Source organism: Ornithorhynchus anatinus, chromosome 1 (assembly GCF_004115215.2).
Source record: "Ornithorhynchus anatinus isolate Pmale09 chromosome 1, mOrnAna1.pri.v4, whole genome shotgun sequence".
In the NCBI taxonomy this organism is placed as follows: domain Eukaryota; kingdom Metazoa; phylum Chordata; class Mammalia; order Monotremata; family Ornithorhynchidae; genus Ornithorhynchus; species Ornithorhynchus anatinus.
The window spans coordinates 2,694,588-2,707,903 of NC_041728.1; the positions used below are offsets into that span (position 1 = coordinate 2,694,588).

At 50.4% G+C, this 13,316-nt stretch overlaps 1 protein-coding gene across 1 annotated transcript in view; it reads right to left on the reverse strand.

Annotated features, from left to right (window-relative positions):
- The window catches only part of NUDT14 (nudix hydrolase 14), a 73,847-nt gene that overhangs the window by 33,203 nt on the left and 27,328 nt on the right, over positions 1-13,316 (reverse strand). The window contains 1 exon segment of the mRNA XM_029073366.2: positions 8,533-8,576. Within this exon segment, the coding sequence (XP_028929199.1) occupies positions 8,533-8,576 (44 nt within the window).

The following is a 13,316-nucleotide window of genomic DNA, read 5'->3' on the forward strand; positions in this document are numbered from 1 at the left end:
TGAGCCAGATGCTCTTGAAATTTATTAGGCTGCCTTTTTAATAACTCCACAGATTCTAGGCAACCACAGTGTTCTGTGGAGGGAAGGTCTCACGTGTACCTTACCCTCTTTTTTCGTCAAAACTTTTTTTTAAGGTATTTAAGCGCTTATTATGGGCCATAGTGGGGCTCATAGTCTTTAACTCCCATTTTACAGATGAGGGAACTGAGGCCCGGTAAAGTGAAGCAAATTGCCCGAGGCCACTCACTGGATGAGTGACGGGGCCAGGATTGGTACCCAGGTCCTTCTGACTCCCAGACCCGTGCTCTATCCACTAGGCCATCCTGCTTCTCTTTTTCCATTAGGGATGACGGAGGCTTGAAGCTAGGAGAGACTCCAGCAGAGATGTTCCTCCATCTTTCTGAGGGATCTCTTCCAGTTCCGGCTGGAAATCAGTCGTCGGAGAGGACCACTGGGCAGAAGCACAGTGCAAGACACCGTCGACCTCCGTAACGACCCGTGCGCTCGGGAGCGGCCGGAAACAGCGGGTGCTGGCTTCCACGACCCAGGGGAAACCCCGAATGGTCTGCGTCCTGGGGCCGGCTGTGCCAGGCGGCGGGGCTGGGAGGCAGATCGCGGCCTCTCTCCGATGAGCGATTTGAGTTTTAAACCAAATTCCACTCATATCTGGCTAAGCCCTTATTCCGGCCCCGTACGGGACCGTCCATTTGGTGAGGGGAATCGGGACTCGTTGTCGGAAATGAAGCCAGGCCGTGAGTTCCGGGTAGGCCAGAGCCGTTGAGGAGGCCGTCGGGGAGCTGACCCTGGCCGAGGGACCCTTGCCCTGGCGTTCCTGAAAGGCGGAGGAAGGGGTCTCGGCCTCCCCTCTGGCCATCGCTCTCCCCGCTAGCACCACTGGATTGGCCATCAGCCAGGCAGCTGTTGTCCCCGGGAACCTGACAAATGGTCCGGTCTCGGGAGGAGTGAGCCGACATATGACGTTGGCCCTTCCTGTGGTCCGGCCAACAACCATCTCAGAAGTGTCTTCCCCAAATCGCAGAAGGCCGAGGTCCACAGGTGTGTGCGGCAGGAATCTGCCATCTCCCATTCGCCTGCTTCTCTGCTAGGCGTGGGACAGGCAGAGAGGCGCATGCGGAGAGACCGAGGCAGACACACTCAGGAGGGCTCTGAAGCCGGCTATTCCGCACAAGCAAGCATGACGAACTGGACAGAGCATGGACCTAAGAGTCAGGAGTTCGTGGGTTCTAATCCCAGCTCTGCCACTTTTCTGCTGGGTGACCTTGGGCAAATCACTTCTTTGTGCCTGAGTTACCTCATCTGTAAAATGGGGCTTGAGACTGTGAACCCTTTATGTGACAGGGACTGTGTCCAACCCGATTTGCTTGTATCCTCTCCAGCGCTTAGTACCGTGCCTGGCACACAGTAAGCGCTTAACAAATGCCACAATTATTATTATTAAGCAAAGGCTTTCATCCAAAGAAGGGTTCCCCTGAAACCACACCAGAGTTCTGTATCAATAGAACCGCTCCCTGACTTTGCCTGCAAATAACCTATTATTCCATGGGTGGGTACAAAATCCTTCTTGACAGTAATATTTACTACTATTTGTCTGCTGCGTCAACTGGGGAGAGTCACTTCACTTCTCCGGGCCTCGGTTACTTCATCTGTAAAATGGGGATTGAGTCTGTGAGCCCCATGTGGGACAGGGAATGTGTCCAACCTGATTTGCTTGTATCCACCCCAGCATTTATTAGAGTGCTTGGCATATAGTAAATGCTTAACAAAGACCGTAATTATTACTATCATTACCTGTACATAAAAAGGAGAGGCAGAGAAAGGAGGTGGGTTTCAACAAGGAAGGCTTCCTGGTGCAGGGGGGAATTCGAGAATCCTGGGAGCTCTCCCAAATCCCACCATTGGGTTCCTGTTCGTTCTTCTCCAAAGGGCTCCTGCTTGCCGTGCCCAGCTCTCAGACCTCCGCATATCCCCAAAACGGGCTGAATTCTGACTCCAGACTGCCTGTCGATCCTTAGCTCTGAAAGATTTTCCCTTTGATGAGTCAAAGAGCCATCTCTCCATCTGACTTCTGACCTCTCATCTGCTCTTCAAATAATACTGAGATCTTTACCTGAGCCAGATCAGAGATTGAGTGAGAATGTGTGGCGGGCCGGGTCCTGGGATAGGCTAGGGGTGTAGAGGGGTAAGAGAAATCAGAGGAAAGAAACACGCCCAAAACCTTAGGAGGCAGAAATCACTCATGCCTTGAAACCCAGCAAAGGTTGTTTCTCTTTTTTTTTTTAATGGTATTTGTAAAGTGCTGACTCTATGCCAGACACGGGGCTAAGTGCTGGGGTAGATATAAGCTGATCGGTTTGGACATAGTCCATGTTCCACAGGGGACTCACAGTATGAATCCCCATTATACAGATGAAGTAACCAAGGCACAGAGAAGTTAACTGACTTGCCTAAGGTCACAGGGCAGCCAAGTGGCAGAGCCAGGATTAGAATCCAGGTCCTTCTGACTTCCAGACCCGTGCTCGCTACGTTAGGTCACGCAGCTCCTCTTTTGGCCCAGGTTCCTCACTCCGCAGCTGGCGGAGCAGTCAACTCTCCATTATCCAAGGTAACGAGGGGAAAAAGGAGCTCAGAAAAGAGAAACTCATTTTCCGGTTGGCTCTCATTCGCGGAGCTGCTTAGAAGGAGCGGAACTGGCTATTAGGAGTTCCCCTGGCACCAACCTGGATCATCCACAGATTGAAAAATGAGTTTGCAGGATTTTTTTATGGTATTTGTTAAGCACTCACTATGTGTCAAACCCTGTTCTAAGTGCTGGGGTCGATATAATTTCAGCAGGCCGGATACAGTTCCCGTCCAACACGGGGCTCGCCGCCTTAGTAGGAGGGAGAACGGGTATGGAAACCCCATTTTGCAGTCGAGGGAACTGAGGCACGGAGAAATGAATTGACTTGCCCAAGGTCACCCAGAAGGGAAGAGGCGGAGCCGGGATTAGAACTCGGGTCCTCTGGCTCCCAGGCCCGTGCTTTATCCACTAGGCCATCCTGCTTCCCTAAACAGCAGGCTATTTGTGAACTGACTGCCTCAGACACCGGAGTCTCGCACCACCAAATTCTCATCTCCGTTCTGCTGTGGCCCCCATAAAATCTCTACTGCTCTTAGGAAGCGAACATATTTGCAGATAAAATGTCCAGCGGGATACTCGATTCGGTTTTGCCTGGAACACAACTAGCTGTGGGCAGGCGCCCCTTCACCTTCCTTTTTTTTCCGGGGGCCTTTTGGAAGCTCCGAGAATCTATCCGAAAACCTCGTGGCCCCTGCACCACCCCCACCTCCCATCCCCTGCTTTTGCATTTCGTGATAAACCAGATCCCCTCCCTTTGACATGCATTTGTGTAAAGAAACACTGGATGGCCTTTCCACTCATTGCTGGTCTTGTCTTCACATGCCTGCTATTGCAGACAAAAATGTAAAGCATCTTTTATAACACCTTGAACATCTGGACTTGTTTTTATTTTTTTCTTTTCATCTCGGGTTTGCCGCTGTCTTTTGCTTTAGTAAATTTTGGTGATCCGCCTGCCCCTAGCCAAGGCCCCAACAGCCGCTTTCCTTCCCCGAGTGACCACAAGTGGCATAACGGATGAGGGACCCTGATGTCGGAAATATGTTTACCCTTGCTTTGCTGACCAAGGACCCTCAGGCAGAATCAGTGGATTGATGAATGGAGTTTACGCAGCAACGAGCGCTGAGCACCGCGCTAAGCGCTTGGCAGTGCAACAGGCCACAGGGATAGACAGTTTTTAAAAGACGAACAGAGCTTTCGCAAACCCTACAAAAATAAACGGTCTGTTCTAAAGAACATTTTAGAAAGCGGCCTGACTGGTGGGTTTTTTTTCCTAGGCAAACTGGCCTGTTTGGGCATACAACACCTTTTCAGGCTAATAATCCTAACTGTGGCATGTGTTAAGACCTTACTGTGTGCTAAGCACTATACTGAATGCTGGGGTACATATAGTATATACAGACACAGTCCCTGTACCACGTGGGACTCACGGTTGATGTAGGAGGGAGACCAGGCGTTTAATCCCCATTTTACAGATGAGGAAACTGAGGCCCAGAGAAGTTAAGTGACTTACCAGAGGTCACACAACAGGCAGGTGGCGGTGCCAGGATTACAACCTAGGTCTTCCAACACCCAGGCCTGGGCTCTTTCCACTAGGCCACGCTGCAGCTCATTAAAACCCAAGTTTTGTGTTTTCTACTTGAAATTGCACAAGAGTTCATGCTTACACAACTTGGATTTCGTTGAAAAGTTTTTTCTCCTACAAAATTTTCTGATGAATGTTTCTGCTGCTCATTTTGGAACCAGACTGCCGAAGGAAGTCAGAAATACAGGGATTTTCCATAGCACAGGGGCTGTGGTCTTGAATCACCTGGTGGTATGGGAAAACTGATTCCGTGACAATTGATTTTAAAAAGAATCATTGGGGTGGGAGGTAGGTGGTTTGAAGAGACCTCCGTGGCTGGTATTTTTTGGTGTAAATTACTATATTATCATTATGTCCACGCTTAGCAAACTGTTTTATGTGCTTGTCACTGTTATTTTAGTGAGCTAAGTACTCTAAAGTCTCAGAAACACAAAATGTTGGGGAATGAAAGGGCTAATGTTGAGGTACCACTGACGTGGGAGGTTTCTATTTTCAGCTCCCCACGATAACTCACATATTCTCGTGCCTTCAAGACATCTCTACTTGGATATCCTCCTGTCACCTCAAACTGTGAGCCCCACGTGACACCTTATACCTACCTTATATCTACCCCAGTGCTTAGAACAGTGCTCGGCACACAGTAAGGGCTTAACAAACACCATTATTAATATTATTATGTCTAACACTGAATTTATCTTCCCAGCCAAACCCAGCCCTCTACCTGACTTTCCCATCACTTTAGATGGGAGGCAGCGTGGTTGTGCGTTCTAATTCCGGCTCCGCCACTTGCCAGCTGTGTGACTTTGGGCAAGTCCCTTAACTTCTCTGGACCTCAGTTACCTGATCTGTCAAATGGGGATTGAGACTGAGCCCCATGTGGGACAACCTGATAACCTTGTATCTCCCCCAGCGCTTAGAACACTACTTAGAACATAGTAAGCCCTTAACTATCATTATTATTATCATTATTATTATTATTTAGACAGCTCCACCATCCTTCCTGTCTCACAAGCCTACAACCTTGGCATTATCCTTGACTCTTCTCTTTTATTCAACCGATATATTCAATCCGTCACTAAATCCTGTCGGTCCCACCTTCACAACATGGCCAAAATCTGCCCTTTCCTCTCCAACCAAATTGCTACCATGTTAATCCAATGATTTATCCTATCCCCCCTTGATTACTATATCAGCCCCCTTGCAGACCTCCCTGCCTTCTGTCTCTTCCCACTCCAGTCCATACTTTGCTGTACAGACCATTTTTTTTCACAAAACATTCAGTCCATGTTTCCCCACTCCTCAAGAACCTCCAGAGGTTGCCCCTCCACCTCTATATCAAACAGAAACTCCTCCCTACAGGCTTTAAAGCCATCACCTTACCCCCACCCGCCTCCGCTCGCTACTCTCCTTCTACGACCCAGCCTGCATACTTTGCTCCTCTGGTGCTCACCTTCTCACTGTACCTCGATCCCGTCTATCTCGTCGCCGACCTTTTGCCCTCGTCCTGCCTCTGGCCTGGAATGCCCTCCCTCCTCATATCTGACGACCAATTACTCACCCCCCACCCCTAAAGCCTTACTGAAGGCCCATCTCCTCCAAGAGGCCTTCCCTGACTAAGCTCTCCTTTCCTCTTCTCCCACTCCCTTCTCTGTTTGCCCTGACTTAATAATGTTGGTATTTGTTAAGCGCTTACTATGTGCACAGCACTGTTCTAAGCGCTGGGGTAGATACAGGGTAATCAGGTTGTCCCATGTGAGGCTCCCAGTCTTCATCTCCATTTTACAGATGAGGTAACTGAGGCACAGAGAAGTTAAGTGACTTGCCTACAGTCACACAGCTGACAAGCGGCAGAGCGGGGATTAGAACCCATGACCTCCGACTCCCAAGCCCGGGCTCTTTCCACTGAGCCACGCTGCTTCTCAAAGGGAGTTGCTCCCTTTATTCACCTCCTCTCCCAACCTCACAGCGCTTATGTACATATCTGTGTAATTTATTAATTTATATTAATGTCTGTCTCCCTCTCTGGACCGTAAGTTCATTGTAGGCAGGGGATGGGTTCAAATCCCGGCTTCGCCACTGATCAGCTGTGTGACTTTGGGCAAGTCTCTTGACTTCTCTGTGCCTTAGTTACCTCATCTGTAAAATGGGGATTAAGATTGTGAGCCCCATGTGGGACAACCTGATAACCTTGTATCTACCCCAGCGCTTAGAACAGTGCTCAGCATATATAGTAAGCACTTAACAAATGCCATTATTATTATTATTATTATGTGTCTGTTGTTATAACGTACTCTCCCACAAGCTTAGCACAGTGCTCCGCACACAGTAAGCACTCAATAAATATGATCTAATAAATGAATGAATAGGTGCCAACTACCATAAAACTGAGGAATTTGGGAATCCTATCAGTTTCCTCCAAATGCCTACCAAGAAGGATCAAGAAGGGGAAAAGACTTTGACATTTGGAGATCCCCGGAAATACGCTCTGAGGAAAGCCTCTGGATTCCAGCACTGGGACACCGAGAATGTTTTTTGAGATACAGGGAATTCCAACATTCCCCCCAACTTCAACCCGATGGGCCCAGAATTCCTACTGTTCACTGCTCACTTCCGCCTTGTGGCACTATAAAGGGGAAATGCTTGCAGATGTTGGATTATGTAGACAGGCCTTCCCAGCTCCAGTCATACACAGAGAAACGGAGGGACAGGTAGCTCAGAGTGAGGCAGCAATCAAATTCATTCATTCAATAGTATGTATTGAGCGCTTACTATGTGCAGAGCACTGTACTAAGCGCTTGGAAAGGACAATTCGGCAACAGAGACAATCCCTGCCCACTAACGGGCTCACAGCCTAAACGGGGGAGACAGACAGCAAAGCAAAATAGAACAAAAAAAAGAAGTAGTCTGATGTAGATATCATCAGGATAAATAGAATCATAGATATATACACATCATTAATGAAATAGAGTAATAAATAATGTATACAAATATGTAGTGCTGAGGGGAGGGGAAGGGGGAAGAGCAGAGGGCGGGAGAAGGGGGAATGGGGAGGGGAGGAGGAGCGGAGGGAATGGGAGGGCTGAGTCTGAGAAGGCCTCCTGGAGGAGGTGAGCTCTCAGTAGGGTTTTGAAGAGGGGAAGAGAGTTCGTTTGGCAGATGTGAGGAGGGAGGGCATTCCAAGACAGCGGCAGGACATGGGCCAGGGGCGAACGGGGGACCGTGAGGAGGTGAGCGGCAGAGGAGCGGAGTGTACGGGGTGGGCAGTAGAAAGAGAGAAGGGAGGTGAGGTAGGAGGGGTGTCAGACACTGCAATAAGCACTGGGGTAGTTACAAGCGACTCAAATAGGACACAGTCCCTGCCTCGCATGGGGCTCACAGTCATAGTCCCCATTTTCAGATGAGGTAACTGAAGCCCAAAGAAGTAAAGCGACTTGTCCAAAGCCACACAGCAGATGAGTGGTGGAGCCGGAATTAGAACCCAGGTCCTCTGACTTCCAGGCCCGGGCTCTAGCTACTAGGCATGGGGTTTCTCTCCACTCGTCTGTTCCGGTTAGGCTTCAGGATCGGTCCCGGTGCGAGGGAGGAGCAAAGTGGGGGGCAGGTGGAACTGAGGCGGTTGGGGGTGCTCCCCACTGGGGATGACATCGAGCAGATATCGGAGGTAAGAGGTACATTCGACACTCAGGAGCCTGACTGGGTATCACCCGACTCCAGACCCTCTGGACCCGGATCGTGGTTCCAGAACAGATGGGGCAGATTTGGAGAAGCAGCATGGCCTAGTGGATAGAGCACAGGCCTGGGAGTCAGAAGGACCTGGGTTCTAATCCTGGCTCCGCCCCGTCTGCTGTGTGACCTAGGGTAAATGACTTCATTTCTCTGTGCCTCAGTTACCTCATTTGTAAAATGGGGATTAAGACTCTGAGCCCCACCTGGGACAGGAACTGTGTCCAACCCAATTTGTTTGTATTACCTATCACATAATAAGTGCTTCACAAATTATTATTATTACTATTTGGAAAGGGGTGGCAAAGAACATCAAAGAGCGGGCGACAAGCTCGATATGGGCAGGGAATATGTCTGCATATTCGGTTGTATTGTACTTTCCCAAGTGTTTAGGACAGTGCTCTGCACATAGTAAGGGCTAAATACTACTGATTGAATGACAAACATCATGGCACTGCAACAGATGGATGGGACCGGACAGTCCCAAATACACACACACATACACAACCACATCCAGGAACAAAGGCCCCCCAGCCGGGCAGTCAGGGGAATCTGGTCCCAAGCCAACACGCGTCTACGCACTTACCTGTCGTGAGTCCTCATGAAATCCCAGGCTTTCTGAGTGCCATTCTGAAAGAGACAAGGAAGTCGGACGGGTTAGGTCCGGCAGGCGCCGGGGCCGAGGCGGCAGAGGTCAGATGGCAGGCAGAGGCGCCCACACCCAGACGCAGGTTCAGTCTTTTCCCACTCATCCGTTTCCCTCCCGCTCACCTCCACCCCACCACGTCTCCCCACCCCGGCCCCCACCAGGCCTTGCCTTGCTTGCCCCGAGTCAGCCCACCCTGGATCCTCCAATAAAAGGGGAGGAAACTAAAGCCGGCCTCGCCTGGACCCATGAACCCGGCCAACTGCTCCAGGCCACAGCACACCTGAAGCCCAGACAAAATGGGAGACTTCTGAGCGCCCACCGAGCCACTTGGCCAGGCAGAACCGAATGATTCCCTCCAGATGATAATAATAATTATGGTATTAAGCGATTACTATGTGCCAGGCACTGTACTAAGTGCTGGGGTGGATATGAGCAAATCAAATTGGACAGAGTCCCTGTCCCGTGTGGGGCTCACAGTCTCAATCCTCATCTTACAGATGAGGTAACTGAGATATGGAGAAGGGAAGAGACTTGGCCAAGGTCACACAGCAGACAAGAGTCAGCGCCAATCTCTTCCTGGCTCCAACTCTCCTCCTTCACCCAGACAGCCAGCTCGAGTCGTATCCGGTCTCACCCCCCGACCAGGCTTTCAACCTTCAGCCTATTTCCCCTCCGATCCCGCTACACGCCTCAGCACACTTCTCTCCTCTCCTCAAAAACTTCCAGAGGCCGCCCACCGTCCCACACCAGGTCCCAGGGACTAGGCAGGATTCCCAGCCTGGGCCCTCGGCCTTTCCCAGCTCCAGTTGTTAAGGAGGTCGAGATCCCATTGATCTGCTGTGAGAAGCAGGATGGCCTAGTGGATAGAGCACGGGCCTAGGAGCCAGCGGGACCTGGGTTCTAACCCCGGCTCTGCCACTTGTCTGCTGGGTGACCTTGGACAAGTTGCTCCACTTCTCTGGGCCTCAGTTCCCTCATCTCTAAAATGGGGATTAAGACCGTGAGTCCCATGTGAGACAGGAACTGCGTCCAACCTGGTTATCTTGTATCTACCCCAGTGTTTAGTGTGGTGTCTGGCACATAGTAAGCACTTAACAAATACCATTTAAAAAAAAAAAAAACCCAAACAGTTGGGGAGGAAGAACTGGTGAGATTTAGCAGTTCATTCATTCATTCAATCATATTTATTGAGCGCTTAATATGCGCAGAGACTGAGTGTCAGCGCTGCCAGACAGTGAGGGACGTTTGACTCCTTTCCTTTTGAATCTTTTCAGGACTTCTAGTGCCCCGTGAAGGAGGGGAAATAGGGGGGATTAGGGGAGGGGTACCCTCAGGGCATGCTGATGGCCTCTGTCCACCTCTGCCCACCTCTGTCCACCTGGCCCTCTGGGCTGACCCACTCTCCCTGCCATCTCTGAAACAAGTCAAGTGCCTTATCTGCAGAGGACTCCGGGCCGGCCTCAGGGAGGTAGGGAAGAGGGGGAGTGTGAGGATAAGCTTTCCGCCCCCGGGCAGATTTCGATCACCCATAAAAGTCCTTTCCAGGGATCGGCCCCTCCTAACCCACTCTCTGCCACCGCCTGCAATTAAACTCGATGGGCCTGAGGAGAAAGCCTAGCTTTATCTTCATCACCGATAATAATGTCGGTATCTGTTAAGCGCTTACTATGTGCCGAGCACTGTTCTAAGCGCTGGGGTAGATACAGGGTAATCAGATTGTCCCACATGAGGCTCACAGTCTTAATCCCCATTTTACAGATGAGGGAACTGAGGCACAGAGAAGTTAAGTGATTTGCCCACAGTCACACAGATGACAAGTGGCAGAGGTGGGATTTGAACCCATGACCTCTGACTCCAAAGCCCGGGCCACGGGATCTCCTCAGCCCCTCCGATGGCGAGTGCCCGGGCAGGACTGGGACCACCAGGGTCCGGGGAGGAGGATACGCTCATCCCTGGCCTGAAAAAATGGTGGTATTTGTTAAGCGTGTGGTATTTGTTAAGCGCTTACTATGAGCAAAGCACTGTTCTAAGCGCTGGGGGATACAAGGTAATCAGGTTGTCCCACATGGGGCTCACAGTCTTAATCCTCATTTTACGGATGAGGTAACCGAGGCACAGAGAAGTTAAGTGGCTTGCCCTAAGTCACACAGCTGGCAACCGGTGGAGCCGGGATTCGAACCCATGAACTCTGACTCCCAAGCTCGAGGTCTTTCCACTGTACCATGCTGCAGCCGTACTGCTTCCAGATGGAGAGAGCCTGGGCTTCAGAGTCAGAGGTCATGAGTTCGACTCCCGGCTCTGCCACTTGTCAGCTGTGTGACTGTGGGCGAGTCACCTCACTTCTCTGTGCCTCGGTTACCTCGTCTGTAAAAGGGGAATTAACCGTGAGCCTCACGTGGGACTTGATTCCCCTGTATCTACCTCAGCACTTAGAACAGTGCTCCGCACATAGTAAGCGCTTAACAAATACCAACATTATTATTACCCAGGGAGACAAAGCAGAGTCTCTACACCATAACGAATGCATACAGCTTCATACAGAAACTCCACGAAGAAGAGGAACTGCCTGACTGGTTTGGGTCAAGCCCCATTATATAGATGAGGTAACTGAGGCACAGAGAAGTGAAGGGACTTGCTCAAGATCACACAGCTGACAAGTGGCAGAGCTGGGATTAGAACCCATGACCTTCTGACGAGCACAGGCCCGTACTCTACCCCCAGGCCATGCTGCTACTTTTCCTCTCACTGGGTGGAGGAGGAAGGGAGGGGAGGGACCAGAGGAAGGGAGAGGGGGTGGGACAAGAGGAGGGGCAGCGGGGGGCCTAGTGGACAGAGCCCCATTCTGGGAGTCTGGAGTCCTGGGTTCTAATCACTTGTCTGCTGTGTGTGACCTCGGGCAAATCGCTTAACCTCTCTGAGCCTCAGTTTCCTCATCTGTAAAATGGAGATTCAATTCCCATTCTCCCAGTGTGTGGGACTGGGCTGTGTTTGATCTGCACGTATTTATCTGTCCCAGAGCTTAACACAGTGCTTGTCACAGAGTATGCACTTAACACACACTGTTATTATTATTTTTATTATTTGGGCTGGTGGCCCTCTGCGTCAGGCAGGGATGAGGGGCAGAATAGCAGAGCAGGGGTGGGGAGACTGGGATGCTACTGCTCAAACATACACACAAACCCCAAAACCTTCCCCAGGTCCCTAACTTCCATTTCGTCAGTCGGAAGCCAGGCAAGGGAAAGGCAGGGATCTGGCTGGCTTCGGCTCCGTCCTCATGGGCCTGGGAACGTTGGCTCAGAGAGGGCTTTCCCGGGCAACTTTTTCACTTCTTGACGATAGAGCCATTCTGGCTCGATGAGGGAGCACCTGCCCCGGCTGCCTGGAGGCTGGGGGATGGATGGGATGACTGTCTCGTCTTCCTTCTAGGACTGGGATGGTATAATTAAAATTAATTTGCAATAAAAAAGGGGACTCCCGGTTAACTCTGGCCCGCTCGGCTGGACGCTGCGGCAGGTGGGCCGTGGGTTTTTCCGGTTTTAGGAGCAGAAGGAAAGACCATCAGCCCTTTCGCCCCGCCATCCTGAGCCAGGCCAAGAATCCACCTACCAAAGAGGCATCAGGATGCCCGGGGCAACAATGCAAAATTCAATTATTTTAAGGTTTAAAAATGGCTCCTTCAACTCTAAGGATTCAATATGACCCCAGCGAGTGAACTGCTGTAGATTGAACCAATCGTCCGACCTCCAAATGTCAGATGAAACGTGTCACGGCTTCACACTAATCCACCAATTAACCCAACTCTGATATTTACAGAGGGCTTACCGTGTGCAGAGCATTGTGCAGAGCATTTGGGAGAGTACAACAGAGATGGTAGACAAGATCCCTGCCTTCAAGGAGCTTACAGTCTACTGTGGGCGAAGCACTGTTTCCTGTGCTCAGGACGGAAAACGTGTCCTTAACACTTGGGAGAATACAATCTTGTAAATATATTGAATAATTGTGGAATTTGCTAAGTGCTTACTATGTGCCAGGCACTATATTGAGCACTGGGGTGGATTCAAGCAAATTGCTTGGGACAAAGTCCCTGTCCCACACGGGTGTTCACAGTTTTAATTTCCATTTTACAGATAAGGTGATTGAGGTCCAGAGACGTGAAGTGATTTGTCACGAAGCGGACAAGTGACGGAGCCGGGATTAGAACCCAGGTCCTTCTGACTCCGGGCCCGTGCTCTATCCACTAAGCCACGCCGCTTGTCTATTGTATAAAGGAGCTTATAATCTATTGCGTGCCGAGCACTGAGCTGAGCAGTTGGGGAGAGTAAAATAGAGGCAGGAGAAATAATCCCTATCCTCCAGGAGCTCACTCCAAATGTTTGAACTTTCAAATACGTTGCTTCCAGATTCTGCGTATTCTCTCCTGGTGCCTACTACAGTCCTCTGCTTAACAAATACTAGAATAATAATACCAATAATGCCAACTCTGTTACATTATACTCTCCCAAATGCTTAGTACAATGCTCCACACACAGTAAGTGCTCAATAAATACCACTGATTTACTGATTGACTGTGGAGGATGTGGCGCAGTCGTAGAAGCCTCCTCTCTGAAAGTCTCTAAGAAGCACAGTGGCCTAGTGGAAAGATCCCGGGCCTAGGAGTCAGAGGTCCTGGGTTCTAATCCTACCCCCGCTACATCTGCTGTGCGACCTTGGGACTTCTCTGT